The following is a 16,840-nucleotide window of genomic DNA, read 5'->3' as shown; positions in this document are numbered from 1 at the left end:
TATACGGGACTGTCCCCAGATACGTAGGGTGGTTTCCAGGGCCCAAGGGATACAGCGTACAGGGCGCCATGTAGACCGAGGTTGCCACGGCATGGCTGTAAGAGCCATGGGGCCTACCATAGCTTGTTCTATAAGCACCCACTGTTTGGGAGAGCACGAGCGGTGAAGATCTATCAGGGCCTTAAGTTGCGCAGCGCGGTAATACCAGAGAATATTAGGTACTCCCAAGCCCCCCTGCAATTTGGGTAAGTAAAGAACCGCCCGTGCAAGCCGAGGAGGTTGCCGGCGCCAAATGAAGTCAAAGATGCGCTTTTGCCAAGTGCGAAGGAGGGGGGGAGAGAGGTACACAGGAAGGGAGGAGAACAAGTAAAGGAATTTAGGCAATGTGTTCATTTTAATAATGGCAATCCTGCCCAACCAGGAATACAACCCCTTATTCCAGCGACTTAAATCAGTAAATATCTTATCCAGGAGAGGCTGATAATTCAGTCGATATAAGTCAGGGAGTTGGGAGGATATTCTGACACCTAAATACTTAATGTGGTGTTTAGCCCATTTGAACGGGAAATGGCCCTTCAGGGCATGTACATCATCAGGACTCAAGTTAATATTAAGCAGCTCAGATTTGTCAAAGTTGATCTTCAGACCGGAAACAGCACTATAGCGACCTAGTTCCCGAATAGCCCCCTGGAGAGACGATCGGGGATTCGTCAGCATTAACAGCACATCGTCTGCAAACAGGGATAGTTTGTACTGAGCGGCACCCAATTCAACACCCTTAATGTCCAGGGAATCACGAATTGTGGTAGCAAGAGGTTCTAGGTATATCGCAAATAAAAGGGGGGAGAGAGGACACCCCTGCCTAGTACCCCTGCCAATGTCAAAAGCAGGCCCATATCCATTATTCACCTTCACCCGCGCCCTGGGACGGTCATATAAGCGCTGGATCCATTGACAGAAACCTGGCCCAATGGCCATCCTCTGCAAGGTCATAAATAAAAAAGGCCAATGGACCAGGTCAAAAGCTTTTTCCGCATCTAAAGAAAGCAGAACTGCCGGTTCTTTCTGCCGATGGACCCACCACACAAGATCCAGCACTTTTCTAATGTTGTCGGCCGCCATGCGGTTCGGAACAAAGCCCACTTGGTCATTGTGAACCAAATTCGGGAGATACCGATTTAAACGACGTGCTAGAATGCGGGCCAGGAGCTTGAGGTCAACATTTATGAGGGAGATAGGCCTATAAGAGGCACATTGAATGGGATCCCGCCCTGGCTTAGCCAAAACAGTAATACCCGCAACATTCGCCTGGGGCGCTAACTTCCCCTCTGCCCGGAGGCTATTGAAGAATTGCGCCAATGGCCCTACAAGGACAGAAGCACATTTCTTATAGTAAACCCCCGACAGACCATCCAGGCCGGGCGCCTTACCAGGTTTAAGGGATTTAATAGCCGCCAAGGTTTCCTCCTCCGTTATAGGAGCGTCTAGTGCTTCCCGTTGGGGAGATGTGAGACTCGGTAAAGTAACCCCCTTCAGGTAGTCTTCTATGCTATCAGGATGGATGGACCCATCAGAACTATACAATTGCCCATAGAAGGCGGTGAATGCATCCCTAATGTCAGTAGAGGCCGTTAGTACCTCAGCCTTATCATTCTTAATTTTGGGGATAATGGTAGAGGCATGTCTGGCTTTAAGACTGCGGGCCAAGAATCTCCCAGCCTTGTTTCCCCCCTCATAATAGGCCTGTTTCGTAATGTCTAAAGCATGCAGCAGTCGGGCATTATCTAGAGTGTAGAGTTCGGATTTGGCTGCTAATAACTTCTGATAGCAACGAGAGGACAGCGTGCGCATATGGTCCTGGGTGAGTTCCTGAATTTTGTACACTAAAAGTCGCCTGGCTTGTTCCCTCCGACGCTTACATGCCGCCGCTCGGGAGAGTAAGAGGCCTCTAGCATAAGCCTTGGAACAATCCCATATGATACCGGGGTTTACCTCGGGGTCAGTATTGAAATCAAAATATTCCTGTAATTGGGGTAGTAGCTGTTGGACAAAGGAAGCATCCTGGAGCAATGACTCATTTAGTCGCCAAAAGCGCTCACCCTGATCTCCGTCGCTCATATCCACCTCCAGCAAAATAGGGGCATGGTCTGACCATGAAATGGCGTCAATTTCAGTCCTGCGCACCCTATTGCCCAATTGTTTATCAATTAAAAAATAATCGATACGAGAGTAGCTGTCATGAGGGGCAGAATAAAAAGAGTACGAGCGAGACTTAGGGTAACGATGCCTCCAGATGTCCATTAAGGACCAGTCAGTAATCAAGGATTTGAGTCGCTTACGCAACCCCGGAGGAGTATGGGACTGCTGCCGTGAGTTGTCAAGCTCTTGCTGTAAGGTGATGTTAAAATCCCCCCCTAAAATGATATGCCCCTCGGCATGTTCTAAAAGCACGCCTCCCAGTTCCGACAAAAAGATATCCCGCTCCCTATTTGGGCCATAAATAGAAACCAGAGTATACACCCGGTTAGTTACCCGGATCTTCAGTAGGAGGTAACGCCCGTTAGGATCAGCAATATGGGAAATGTATTCAAACACTAGAGTCGCTGCTAGTAGAATTCCCGTGCCCGTAAACTTACCGCCCACCCCACAGCCAGCGTGATAAACATGTGGGTGAGTTCGTTGTGCCAATAAATGGCTATGTCTATTCTTGAGGTGAGTTTCCTGCACATAGATTATATCTGCCCGTTGATGTTGGAGTTCCTGTTTAAACAGGAATCTCTTCCTATAGGAATTTAGTCCCTTGACATTCAGTGACACTATTTTAACCATAAGAAATAGCGGAAAACAAAAAAATTAGCCAAAGGAGATACTGGCCATGTAGGAGACTGATGAACCAATCCAGCAATATGCAACAATGAGAAAGAAAAAAGCGAAACCCCCTGCCCCAAAGCCAAAAAACCCAGCCAAACATAGATATATATACCTCCCCTAGAGACTCCTTCGGATAAAGGTGGGAAATCAGTGACGTCCGCTTCCACCCTCCGCGGACCATTTCCCATGGGGTATAGAGAAACAACGCTCCGGCTGATAGTCAGCAACTCCCCCCCCCCCCAAAGCTCCCCGCAGAAAGCAGCAGGAAAGAAACATTGTAGATAACGGTAGACAGCATAAGAATAAAGGGCCTACAGCCCACCCTATAACCGGGCATAAAAATAGCAAATGTGGGTGGCCAGAACCACCGGAACCAAGTCAGGTCAGCATAACCTAACAGGAACAGCCGCGACGCGGCACTAGAAAAGAAAATTCTGTTAGAGAGACAACACCGCCCTCACAGTAAAACAAGGGCCCAGGTAGATAAAAGTCTCAGCCTGTGTTCGCTGGAGTCCCGCTTGCCGGCGTGTGCTGTCTGCGAAGGCGTCCTCGGCCTGCTTCAGGTCGTTTCCATCTCGGCGTGGCATCCATCCGAGTCGACTTATGGGCAGCCGGTTCCGCGGTAAACGTAATCTCTAACCCCGCCTCCTGAAATACTTGCGCGGCGTCTTCCAGCGTTTTGAGTCTATAAGTAGTCCCTTTGCATTGAAATTGTAGGGCAAAAGGAAATGTCCATCGATATTTGATCCCTGCACTCCGAAGGGCTCCAGTCACTTCCCGTAATTGGTAACGCTTTTGGAGTGTGGAAGATGCCAGGTCACTAAATACAGTAACGGTGTTGGTCTCCCATGTCCAATTGGGGAGAGAACGAGCCGCTGCCATTACCTCCTCCTTCTGTCGAAAATTAAGAAATTTAAGCACTAGATCCCTAGGTTGATTATTCCGTCTTTGGCCCAAGGCTCTATGAGCCCGCTCCAATTCAATAACCGTGTCCGCTCTCGCCGCGCTCGAGGGAGTCAGAGCTTCATCAAGAAGTGCTTTGCAAATGGCCACCGCCGTGGCCATGCTGTCCTTATAAGTATCAATTTCAGGCACCCCTCGAATCCGAAGATTAGAGCGCCTAGAGCGGTTCTCGAGGTCCTCTAGCTTGTCGGACATCACCTCTATAGTTTGGCGAAATTGAGCAGTTTGCTGATTTAAAGTGTCCAAATTAGCGCTCTGATTGTCGGCGCGTACATCCAGGTCGTCCACGCGGTTCCCGACCGCGTTTAAGTCTTCTCGCAATTCACCCATGCGTTCCTGTAGCTCCGACTTATAGCTTTTAAGGTCAGCTCGAATTTCACAAAACCAATTCCTGATTTCAGAGCGTGTAGGTATATCTGGGTGAAGACTTCCCAAAGCAGGCTCAGTCATGGGGCTCGGCCCGGAACCCGCATCCGCAAGCGCCTCTAATTCAGCCCGCTGCTGGCAGGCCTGTGCGTCATCGTCCTCCGGGACGAGCATGTCAGCCACTTTACTGAAGGAAAATTGCTTCAGGTCGGTAGCCCGTTTCCTCGCAGCCATCCTGTGTGATCCTGCAGCTAATCGCCCGGGTCCTAAGTAAGAAAAGTCCTCGCTATCCACAAATTATTAGCAAAATAGGAGCCTTGGGAGGGAGCACGAGCCCCTATGCGACCATCCGCTAGCGCTGCTCACGAGCGCCCCCGATATTGTAGATTTTGACTTGAGTAGCGGTTCCTTATTTCTGAGAGCTCTTCATGTTCCTTTGTCATCAGCTGAAGTGCATAAGTACAGTTAATAGCTTCTGGGGATTCAAAAGTAATCTCCAGCTCAGTTCTTGCTTCACAAATGGCAGTCTCTATTGCTCTAAAAGCATCCTCTGTTGAATTGTCTTTCAGAAATGAAAAAGATGCCATTTTCTTCTGGCAGTGAACCAGTTCAGGAAGAAGTGACAGGTCAAACCACAACAAACCTGCATAAAGGAAATCCTCGAATGCTGTGCCTGTCCATCCAGGCCTTATGTCCCTACAAGGGTTTGACCTTGATTGCTTTGTCTGACCATCCAGACCTTATGTTTCTAGGTGGGATTGACCTCTGTCCTCGACTGCTGTGCCTGTTCATCCAGGCATTATGTCCCTAGGTGGGCTTGACCTCTGTCCTTGACTGCTGTGCCTGTCCATCCAGGCCTTATGTCCCTACAAGGGTTTGACCTCGATTGCTGTGCCTGTCCGTCCAGGCCTTATGTCCAGTCCTAATGGCTGAACCCTCATTGCAAAGGGAAACCTCAGTCTCTGGCAATTCAAACTAGTAGTCCTTCACAGCATGGATCCTTAAATAAAACAAACAGTTTTCTTTAGTTTCAGGGCAGAGAAGAGAACTTCCTCCGTCTTGCTTATGAAATCATGATCTGTTTGCAAATGCTTAAATCCTAACAATTTGTACCATTATACACTCTAGGGGCCAACCCATTCCAGGGAGCCCTTTCCTGCTCAAAGGAAAGGGAACTCTCCCCGTTGTTGCAGCCTATCTCTTAGCACCTGTTGACCCATGTTCAGAACGAGAAAAGATCTCCAAGTTAGACTGTGGCAAACACAGTGAGACCATGTTCACAGTGAGACCCTGCTCCAGGTCGCCATGCTTTGAAGGCTCATGCTCCACTCTAGGGGCCAACCTATTCCAGGGAGCCCTTCCCGGCTCAAAGGAAAGGGAACTCTCCACGGGTGTAGCCAGCCTGTATCTACCCTCTGATCCATGTTGAACCGCTGTTTACATGGTAACCACCTCGGCCTTGAAAATTCTCATTTGTATATCTGCTAACCCCACCAGATTTTAAAAGACCAGCGAGAGCTCACTAGATGCCAACGGAAACACCCCACTCTAGGGGCGAACCCATTCTAGGGAGCACTTTCCTGCACAAAGGAAATGGAACTCTCCCCGGGTGTAGCCAGCCTGTACCTACCCTCTGCCTCTGTGCCTTGCTGCCATACACCAGATGACTCACTCAACTCCTTGTGGTGTTCTGGCCACTATCATGGTTGCTCAGTGTGTTGGTGCTAGTCTTTCAGCTTGCTATGTTCCCCCTTCATTGTGCTGTAGGATGTTGATGCTACTTGTCTTACCGTTTGCCTGTCGTGCTGCCTTCGAGGGTTCATGCATCTGTTATTGGTGCTCTCTTTTGAAGCTGTGGTGTGTTTTTGACACTGTCGCTGCTGCTTTGCACCTCTATTAAAGCACTCTTCTTGCCACTCCTGGTACCCCTTTGCCCCTTTAAAGTACCTTAGGCTATTCATGCCACTTTGGTGCCACTTTGTCACAGTCTAAGTACCTTGGAGCTGTTTTGTTGTTCTGATGATTGCTCCCCAGATATTTCATCAAAATTGATAATAAAACCCCAATTCTGCAGCCAAAAATAGGCTGCAAATACTTCCCCTATTGACTTTAATGGGAACCGGAAAATGAGTGCACGTATCAACGTATCGGGGGCGCCATTGAACGAATGCAACGTATCTGGCCCCTGACGAATACATATCCCGAATCCAACGAATACTTTCCAGCTGCACATCCCTAGCAATCAGTAGTGTGACAAGCAGGGTAGACACGGAACTCAGGAACAGGAACGGATACCAGAAGCAAGGCAGGATCAGGAACACAGACGAAACAGGAACAAACCGGGAACCAGGAACACAGAGGAAACGCAGGAATGAGCAACTAAGCACATGACAAGCATGAAGACCTGTTGCCAAGGCAAGGAAGCACTGGCTGGGGCCGGCCTTATATACTGGGACCCAATGGCATCATCATCCAGGGCCGCGGGATGGTTTCCCGCCGCGGCCCCTTTAAAGGTAGGCCAGTTGCGCACGCGCCTAGGGAGAGGCATGGCGCAAGATGATGGCGTCTCCCCGCGGACTGTACGGGGAGGCCCGCCGCAGAGCTGGGACATCCGCGGAGGAGCGGCAGCCCGAGCACGGAAGCAGCTGCCCATGGTCGCAAGAGAGGTGGAACCAGGTGCTGCAGCAGGCAAACGGGGGTAAGTGGGCCCGACCACAGGCCTGCCGCAGCCGGCATACACAACAGCTTTGTTTCACCAGAGAGCCAGGGTGTCCATTAAGACTGTTTTAGACAGGACTTCCAGTTATGGAGGGCCAAGGACGGAAAATGAGTGAATGAGTTCTGTGGGAAAATATCCATGGTAAAAATCTTGCTAGTGCCACACAAACTGCTGAATGAGACTGCAATGAGCCAGGAAAGCGATGCTGCCCCAAACTGTTGCAGGGAAAGGAGTTTAGGGGAGGTGGACTGGCAGGAAAAAGATCAGGCGAAAAGTCAGTGGATCCCAAAAAGTCAGGTACAATATGCATATTGAGAAATGACGGCCGACCATGTGTCTACAGAAAGTGCAGTGAAAGAAGCAAGTCTTTCCTGAGAACCAAAGACCTGACATACTGGTTCAGACCAAGGGTCCATCAAGCCGAGTATCCTGTTTCTAACAGTGGCCAATCCAGGTCACAAGTACCTGGCAGGATCCCAAGGGACAGACAAATTCCAAGCTGCTTATCCCAAGAATAATCAGTGGATATCTGCAACTCCTAACAAATTTTGCAGAATTGGAGCTCACAGACTGGGAAGTTGCTACACATGGTGAAGAGAAAGCAATACAATGGGATAAAGAGTTAATAAGTCTGATGTTAATCATGCTATAATGATTTCAAAGTAGTATCTTGGTATTTCTGGTATGAGGAGAGTGATGCAAAGGCTACGAGAAGAGCAAAATGAAGATACGATCAACAAGTAGGGGAAGCTTGCCTCACAAATCTGCTTCACCTTTTTGAAGGAGTTAATAAACATGTGGATAAAAGTGAACCGGTAGATGTAGTGTACTTGGATTTTCAGAAGGCGTTTGACAAAGTTCCTCATGAGAGGCTTCTAGGAAAAGTAAAAAGTCATGGGATAGGTGGCGATGTCCTTTTGTGGATTACAAACTGGCTAAAAGACAGGAAACAGAGAGTAGGATTAAATGGACAATTTTCTCAGTGGAAGGGAGTGGGCAGTGGAGTGCCTCAGGGATCTGTATTGGGACCCTTACTTTTCAATATATTTATAAATGATCTGGAAAGAAATACGACAAGTGAGATCATCAAATTTGCAGATGATACAAAATTGTTTAGAGTAGTTAAATCACAAGCAGATTGTGATAAATTGCAGGAAGATCTTGTGAGACTGGAAAATTGGGCATCAAAATGGCAGATGAAATTTAATGTGGATAAGTGCAAGGTGATGCATATAGGGAAAAATAACCCATGCTATAATTACACAATGTTAGGTTCCATATTAGGTGCTACTACCCAAGAAAGATCTAGGCATCATAGTGGATAACACATTGAAATCGTCGGTTCAGTGTGCTGAGGCAGTCAAAAAAGCAAACAGATTGTTGGGAATTATTAGAAAGGGAATGGTGAATAAAACGGAAAATGTCATAATGCCTCTGTATCGCTCCATGGTGAGACCATACCTTGAATACTGTGTACAATTCTGGTCGCCGCATCTCAAAAAAGATATAATTGCGATGGAGAAGGTACAGAGAAGGGCTACCAAAATGATAAGGGGAATGGAACAGCTCCCCTATGAGGAAAGACTAAAGAAATTAGGACTTTTCAGCTTGGAGGGGGGATATGATAAGAGGTGTTTAAAATCATGAGAGGTCTAGAACGGGTAGATGTGAATCGGTTATTTACTCTTTCGGATAATAGAAAGACTAGGGGGCACTCCATGAAGTTAGCATGTGGCACATTTAAAACTAATCGGAGAAAGTTCTTTTTCACTCAACGTACAATTAAACTCTGGAATTTGTTGCCAGAAGATGTGGTTAGTGCAGTTAGTATAGCTGTGTTTAAAAAAGGATTGGATAAGTTCTTGGAGAAGTCCATTGCCTGCTATTAAGTTGACTTAGAAAATAGCCACTGCTATTACTAGCAACAGTAACATGGAATAGACTTAGTTTTTGTGTACTTGCCAGGTTCGTATGGCCTGGATTGGCCACTGTTGGAAACAGGATGCTGGGCTTGATGGACCCTTGGTCTGACCCAGTATGGCATGTTCTTATGACTTTGGGAATGCTTCCAAAACAAATTTATGAAAGAGGTCTAAGTGGATAAGTTGTGTATGATGGAGGGGTGTGTGTGTGTGTGTATATGTGTGGTGGAGTAGGAATATGTAGTTGGAGGTTTGTGGGTGAGTGTTGGGGGATATAGATGTAGGAGTGCGTGGGTTGTGGATTTGTGATATGGAGAATAGAGAAGACAAATAGATGTATGTAGATGTGTGTGTGTATGTGTGCACGTGTGGCAAGTGAGTGGGGATATATGGATGTATGGGGGAGATAGAGTGGGTGTGTATATGAGGGGTACATTGATGTGTGTGCAGGCATGTGTGATGGACGCAGATTTGCGTATGGGAGATGCAAGTGTGTGTCTGGTAGGTGTGTGTGGTCTAGAGCATTGGTTCTCAACCTTTTTTCTGTCGGGACACACCTGACAGATGGTTCCTCACATGCGTGACACACTGAACACATGGCCATCACAGGGCTAAATGTAAAAGTACAGTTTGCATCCACAGGAACCCCCCTGACCCACAATTATGGATGTAAAGCAGAATTATGACATTCCCCATACAACTCACCTTAGAAAAACTATATTCTGGTTCTAGTGTCATCTCAGTAACAGCAACACAAACTCTAACTACCAGGCTCAATAGCCCTACTTATGAAAAGACAGCAGTTTATCACTAATGCATGTTCTCTTGAGAAAATACAACAAATAAGACTGATAAGAGTAAAATACCTCACCTCGCTCAAATACACTAAACAGACCTAACATACAGGCCGATTCAGTATGGTGCGCTCAACCCGAGCGCACCGTTAGCCCCGTTTGGACGCGTGTTTTCTTCGCACTATTATTACCCCTTATACAGTAAGGGGTAATAATAGCGCATGGAAAACGCGCATCCAACCCCCCCAAAACTAATAGTGCCCGCAACATGCAAATGCATGTTGATGGGCTTATTAATTATTCCCGCGCGATACAGAAAGCAAAATGTGCAGCCAAGCCACACATTTTACTTTCAGAAATTAGCGCCTACCCAAAGGCAGGAGTTAATTTCGGCTGGCACCGGGAAAGTGTACAGAATAGCAGAAAAAACTGCTTTTCTGTACACCCTCCGACTTAATATCATAGCGATATTAAGCCGGAGGCCCCAAAAATAGAAAAATATGAAAATTCTTTAAAAAAAAACAAAACAAACAAAAAATCTGCCTGCGGCCCGCGGGTTGGAAAACAGATGCTCAATTTTGCCAACGTCGTTTTCCGAACCCGTGGCTGTCAGCAGATTCGACAACAGACGCCGGTAAAATTAATTGTCGGCTGTCAAAACCGCTGACAGCCGCCGCTTCTGCCAATAAGGAGGCGCTAGGGACTTGCTAGCATCCCTAGCACCTCCTTATTAGCACAGGCCCTCATTTGCATACAGTATCGTGCGCCCAGGAGAGGGGCCTGGCCACGCATCGGGAGAGCGGGCGCTCGCCTCGGAGCGCTGGCTCTCCCGCACATTTTACTGAATTGGCCCAATACTCCCAGGATATGTAGTAATGAACATAAACTAATCCACACACAGTTACATTTGTATTATGGAATGAACTCAAACAATAACAACCCTACCTATGAAAAGATAACACTACAAATATTAAATCAGGCACTAAACACCAATACACCTATTAGGAAAACAGAACTAGCCAAGCAGCTATAGATCCCAACACAGAAATAATTGTATAACTATACTAATAAGCAGAATAAATGTTTCACAACAACTATGAACAGAATAATATCCAACAATTAAAAACTCATAAAAATTATTTAAAATTCTCCAAACACCAATAAAATATTTCAAAACAGCAGACACATCACATAATATTCAGTAATTAAAATGGCAGTCAATCAAGAAAAATAAACTTAAAAAGCCACCTTTACTAACCCCCTCCAGCACCTCTCCTACTCCTCTTCCATGCAGGCCAGTAGCACACACCAGAAGCAGTAGTGGCTGAAGCTCTGTACTCATGGTCCTCTTCCTTAGGGCCCACGACCAGTCTCTCTGTCTCACACACACACACACACATACATACCAGTTACACTCCCATGACCAGTTTCTGTCTTTCACACACCAATCATCTCCTGACCAGTCTTTCTCTTACATACACACTAGTAACCTTCCCAATCAGTCTCTCTCTCTCATGCACACCCACACCCACACACACACATAGGCTTCCCACTTCCATGTTCTATCTTATATATACAGGCTTCTCACTCCCATGCTGTGTCTCACACACACTCAGGTTTCTTACTCTATGCTAGCTCTCGCCACATGCACAGGCTTCTCATTCCCATAATCACTTTCTCTCTCTCACACACACACATACCAGTCACACTCACATACCAGTTTCTGTCTCACACACCAATCATCTCCTGACCAGTCTTTCTCTTATACACACACATCAGTCACCTTCCCGAACAGTCTCTCACTCTCATACACACACACACACACACACAGGCTTCCCACTCCCATGTTCTATCTTACATATACAGGCTGCTCACTCCCATGTTTCTCACTCCTAGGCTAGCTCTCTCCACATGCACAGGTTTCTCATTCCCATAATCACTTTCTCTCTCACACACACACACTCCAGTCATCTCCCTGACCAGTCACTTCCATTGTCTCTCCTATATACCCACATCACCTCTCTGACCAGTTTCTGTCAATCACACACATGCTCTCTCTCACACACTTTACATAGATGATCTCAATCAAATGCTCTCACTTACACACAGGCTCTCAGTCACAGTTACACATGCACACTCAATTACACATGCATTCTCTCACTTGCAGATAGGCTGGCTGGCTCTCTCTCATTTCCTGCCCCCCCCCCCCCCCCGGCCCCCTGAGCACAAATGGTAGCTGCAGCAGCCTCCTCCTCTAGCCCCTGCAGGCCAAGAAAGAAGAATCCCATGGCGGCTAATTCTGCTGTCTCCTGTGCCAATTTCTGGCTGCTTCTGATTTTGCTTCGGGCCCACGCTACTACTTGGGGCTGCCACTGCTACTTTTTCGTGCAGCATGGCTCTTTCTTCCCGCGCACCCCACTGCACATCACTTCCTGTTCCGAGCCAGGGGGGCAGGTGCAGGAAGAAGAAAAGGCCCAGCCGCAGTTCCCAGCCTCCACTATCACTGCTGCCATTCCCATCCAGGCTTGAACATGCTGATAGCCTGGGCGGCAACGGCAGCAGTGGAAGATTTGTCCCTCTCGCTCGGTGAAGGAAGAGGAGGAAGAGCAGTGGTAGAGTGGTAGCATGCGACACACTTGCCGCTGCTTGGCGACACACCGGTTGAAAAGCCCTGGTCTAGAGTGTATGGACATAAGGGGTATATGTATAGTGTGTATGGGGGAGATGTGGCTATGTGAGAAAAATCCACCATCATAAAGGTCAGAAACATTAGACTGGTGGCAGCAGTGAAATTCTTTCCAAGCCCAGCAAAAGACTTGGACACCCATATCAATGACCTGCTTGAAATGATGATACTGCAGGAATGAGATACTTGTTAGTTGGAAGTGCTGGTAAGATTACCCAGGGATGGACATTGTACTCGGGGAAACAGATAAAGCACCTGGTACTCTAATAAGAATAAAAAATCATTCAGCATTTGGTAAGTAGCAGATAATTTAACCAGGAATGTTCTTAAATCAGATCATTTGTCTTTTTTCCCCTCCCCTTGTCTTTTACTCTGATGTTCTAAGGAAGGGACCGTTGGAATTTCTGAGGAGCACTACAAATTTGGAAAAGATGAAACAACTTCTACAAGTATTGGCTGAAGAACAACAATTACAGTACAAGGGCAACAGAGCCAACAACAGCCCCTTCAAGAAAGACTGGAGCATATAAATCTCCCAGCTGGCCCAAGTTGTCCAGTTCCCTGGGAACCAGATGATTCTGGCCCTGTCAGTAAAGATCTCTCCAGGAGAAGAACCAGTTTTCTTAATTTTTGAAGGACTATGCAGACTGCAGTTTGTCCCAAAGAGACCTGGTTTACAAATTTGGCAAATTTGCTTGTCTGATAGAGTCAGGCCTCTTACCAGGCAGCAAATCCAAACAGGATATTGTGAACTAAAGAGAGCAATCCTTGACAGGGTGGAAAACAGAAGTTTTCTGTGGAATGCCTTTAATCTCAGGAGAACCCACAGGGGTAGATATTCAAAACAGAGTCTGATATCTAAGTTAGCCAGATACACTTATCCGGCTAAATAGTACCGCTCCCTTATGCCCACGGCTCATCCACAAGTTATCCTGCTACAGCTTAGCCGGATAAGTGAATTATCCAGCTAACTGCTTCACAGTATTCATCTTGCAACTTGAGACAGAGCTATTGGAAGTGGCTGAAGTCTGATAAGAAGACAAGATCAGAGGTAGCAAAGCAGCTCCTGCTCTAACATGTCATAAGTGGACTTGCCACTCCAGACCAATGCTAGATCTGACAGCACTCTAAGGTTACCTTAGAACTAGCTGAAGCCTTCTAGGAAATGCACATGCCCCAAGAATGAATGACAACTGGGCTAAGGAATAAGAACCCTGACAAGGCAAATGTCCACACAAAGGCATGAGAACATAGTCAGCAACATGGGAGAAAATCCTGAATGGAGAATTCTGGTGACATTGAAAGAACACTTTCCCCTGGATTCCAGAACAGCCAAATAGAGAGCAAGATTCCAGTGTACAGTTGTGGAGACTGGGGTTACATCTCTTGGAACTGCATGAGAAGAGAATGATGAACCTATCGATGCTGGTTGGGTATTGGCAAATTACTGTACTTTGACTCGAACACAGAGCATGGAAACATGATGGCAGAAAATGACCATATAGCCTATCTAGCCTGCCTACCACTCCCTGAGAGATTATTTGTGCTTGTCCCATGCTTTTTTGAATTTGAATATAGTCCTCGTCTCCACCATATCCACTGGGAGCCCATTCCATGCATTCACCACCCTATCTGTAATAAAAACACACTTCCTTAGATTACTGCTCTATCCACCCCCTTTCATGCTTATCCCATAACCCTTCATTTCAGTCTTTTCTATTGTTCTGAGTAATTTAAATGTCTCTAATATATCTTCCTTATCATGCCTTTTCTCTAGGGTATACATGTTTAGATCTTTATGTATGACTCCGTATGTTTTACAATGAAGACGATTTTAATAGCCAGCCTCTGGACTGACGCCATCCTGTTTATATCCTTTTGAAGATGTGGTCTCCAGAGCTATAAACAGTATTCCAGATGAGGTCTCACCAGGAACTTGTACAGGGGTAATATCACCTCTTTTTTTCTGTTAACTATTCCTCTCCCTATGCACCCAAGCATCTTTTTGGCTTTATATCCACATGTTTGATCATTTTGAGATAATCAGATACAATCACCAACCGCTTTTGTTTCATGCATAGAAAAGTTTCACCCCTAAACTGTACCCCAGGAGTTAGGGTTGTAATCACTAGAGATGTGAATCGGTTCCGGAATAGTGTTCATACTAGAACCACGGGCAATCTTCCCGCGAATGGCGCGGGCCATCAATTGCTCCTACCATGTGACAGGGGCTGGCCAATGGCACTGCTAGCCCCTGTCACATGATAAGGGATAAGGGCAAAGGGCCAGCGGTGCCATTTTGATTAGTGGCAGCTGACGGCCCGAGAGTGGGAGATCTCTCCTGGGACCCCTGCTGGACCACCAAGTACTTTAGAAAAGTTTTTTGGGGGGGGTCGGGAGGGTGGGGGATTCTAAATAATGAGATTTAAAGGGTCGGGGTGGGTTTGGGGGTTGTTTTTGTGTGCCCTTTCCCGTTCCCCCCCCCCCCCAAAACGATAAGAGAACCCTACGAAAATTTTGTGGGGTTTTCCTATCGCTTTCGGGGACCCCCCGATTCCTGACGGATGAGAAAATATCGTACGATATTTTCATCCGTCAGAAAAACGTACGATATTTTCATCCATCATAAAAACGATTCACATCCCTAGTAATCACCACTCCCTGAAGGTTACCATAACAGTGGTATAGCTGCATTGGGTTTCTAAGGCGGCTGGGGTAGCCTGCATGGAGTGACCATGGTTAAAACCCATATTTTAATGAACATGGGGAGGCAAGCTGGTTTGAACAAAGGCCTTGTTGGTTCTAGTGATTGTGTGGATTGTTAGAAAGCTTGGTGCTAAAACATGGAGGGAGACCTGGCTATTGAATTAAGTGTTGGTCTTAAAAAAAAAAAAAAGGGCCTGAAACAGCCTACCAGTAGATATGGTGGAGGCTGGTACTTTAACAAATTTTGGACATAGTGGGGACCAATATGGAGGGCAGTGGTAGGAAAATGTTTGAAATTTCAAGTAAAAGACATAGGACGAAGGAGAACTGGTGTTGGGTTACATATAGGTGTCTTAGCTACCCAAAGTTGAAGCGTCTCAATGTTGGTCGGTGGACCCCTGAGCTGAGATGAGGTTGGTACTACCTACAGGAGGCAACCTCCTGCAAGTCCTCATCATTGGGAGATGGGTACGGTCGGTGCGGAGACCAAAGAGGACCTTCACTAATACCAGCCCACATTCCCTGTGGGTTGGGTCCTTGAGTACTGGGGCCAGCTGGACTTAGGCGCAGGTCTCCGGTCAGTGACGAATCCCACGAAGACGCAGCAAAATGGAGTCAGGCGTACCAGAGATCGGGTCCGGTGGCGAGCAACAGAGTCCAGAAGGAGGCCAGAGGTCAGGGCAGGTGGCAAGCAGAGAGGAACCGATGAACAGGCAGGTCAGGGCAGGCAGCAAGCGGAGTGGAATCCAGAGAACATACTGAAAACAGGAGCAGGAATACAGAATCGGGAACCATGAGCATGGAGTCAGGAACCAGGGGCACGAAGTCGGGAGCAACCAGCTACTCTAGCAGAGAGGGACCTGTTGCTGAGGGAAGGGGGAAGCGGCAAGGCTGGGTTTATATAGTTTCCCAGCCTGATGACATCAGCTGGGGCCGCGGAGACTATATCGCTGCGCCCTTTAAGTTGGGGAGAGAGACGTGCATGCATAGGGGGATCAACGGGTGAGTTGTTGTTGGCGGTGTCGACTGAGGCAGAGGCGCCCTGTCAAACGACCTGAGCGTGGAGCTGGTGGCATGGTGGGCCGTGCATGGACAGGGCAGGAGCGGGCCTCCTGCCCTGAAAGGTGAGGGAAGCCGGCCGCAGAGGTTTGCAGCCGGCGAGCACAAAACTCAATTGGGCAGGCTGGTGTTTTTCTGCTGTCATTTACTATGATGGGACCCTTTGTTATACCTGCCAGACTAGTTAACATAGCCACTAGTGACCTGATAGATTCTAGGAGTAAAAAGATGCCAATCCATCACAATTAGCCAAGGGATGCAGAGTAGTATGAGAACCAGGTGATGACCTCATGTGTCTACAGAGATCTGCAGCAGTATCCAACCAATCAAGTTGTTACTATTCAAGGAGATTCTAGATGAATAATTGCAAGAGTCTTGCCTTGGCTACCTACCCCTTCATAATTCTGAAAAATAAAAAAACCCTAGCAATGTAAGACATGCTTTACTATCTGAAGCCCTAGAAATAAAATCAGAGAACTTGAAATCAGAAATGTTCTGAATAAAACACCTTACTTGCATTCTTACAGAAGCTCCAGAGGTTGAAGAGACAGATCTCGTTACTATTGCCCATTTTTTCAGGAGCTGCAGGCTTTGTGGGACATTTAGGAGCCATACGTTTAGGAGCTGTAGAAAAGTAGAGATCACAACTTGTTAGCAGCTTGAATCTCTTCTAGATGTAAGATAACATTTTCTAAAGAGAAGCTTCAACTCTATTGGTTGAATTGCTGTATTTGAGTGTATAGTACACTAATGC

The 16,840-nt window shown here is 47.0% G+C and overlaps 1 protein-coding gene across 3 annotated transcripts in view; it reads right to left on the bottom strand.

Moving 5' to 3' along the window:
* LOC115090552 overlaps positions 1–16,840 on the bottom strand; it is a 99,949-nt gene that overhangs the window by 41,552 nt on the left and 41,557 nt on the right. For all 3 annotated transcript variants that reach the window (XM_029599785.1, XM_029599786.1, XM_029599787.1), the window contains one exon: positions 16,600–16,710. In XM_029599785.1, the coding sequence (XP_029455645.1) occupies positions 16,600–16,710 (111 nt within the window). The remainder of the gene's footprint in view (positions 1–16,599; positions 16,711–16,840) is intronic.

This window comes from Rhinatrema bivittatum, chromosome 4 (assembly GCF_901001135.1).
Source record: "Rhinatrema bivittatum chromosome 4, aRhiBiv1.1, whole genome shotgun sequence".
Lineage (NCBI taxonomy): Eukaryota > Metazoa > Chordata > Amphibia > Gymnophiona > Rhinatrematidae > Rhinatrema > Rhinatrema bivittatum.
This window is presented reverse-complemented; position numbering and strand designations above follow the sequence as displayed.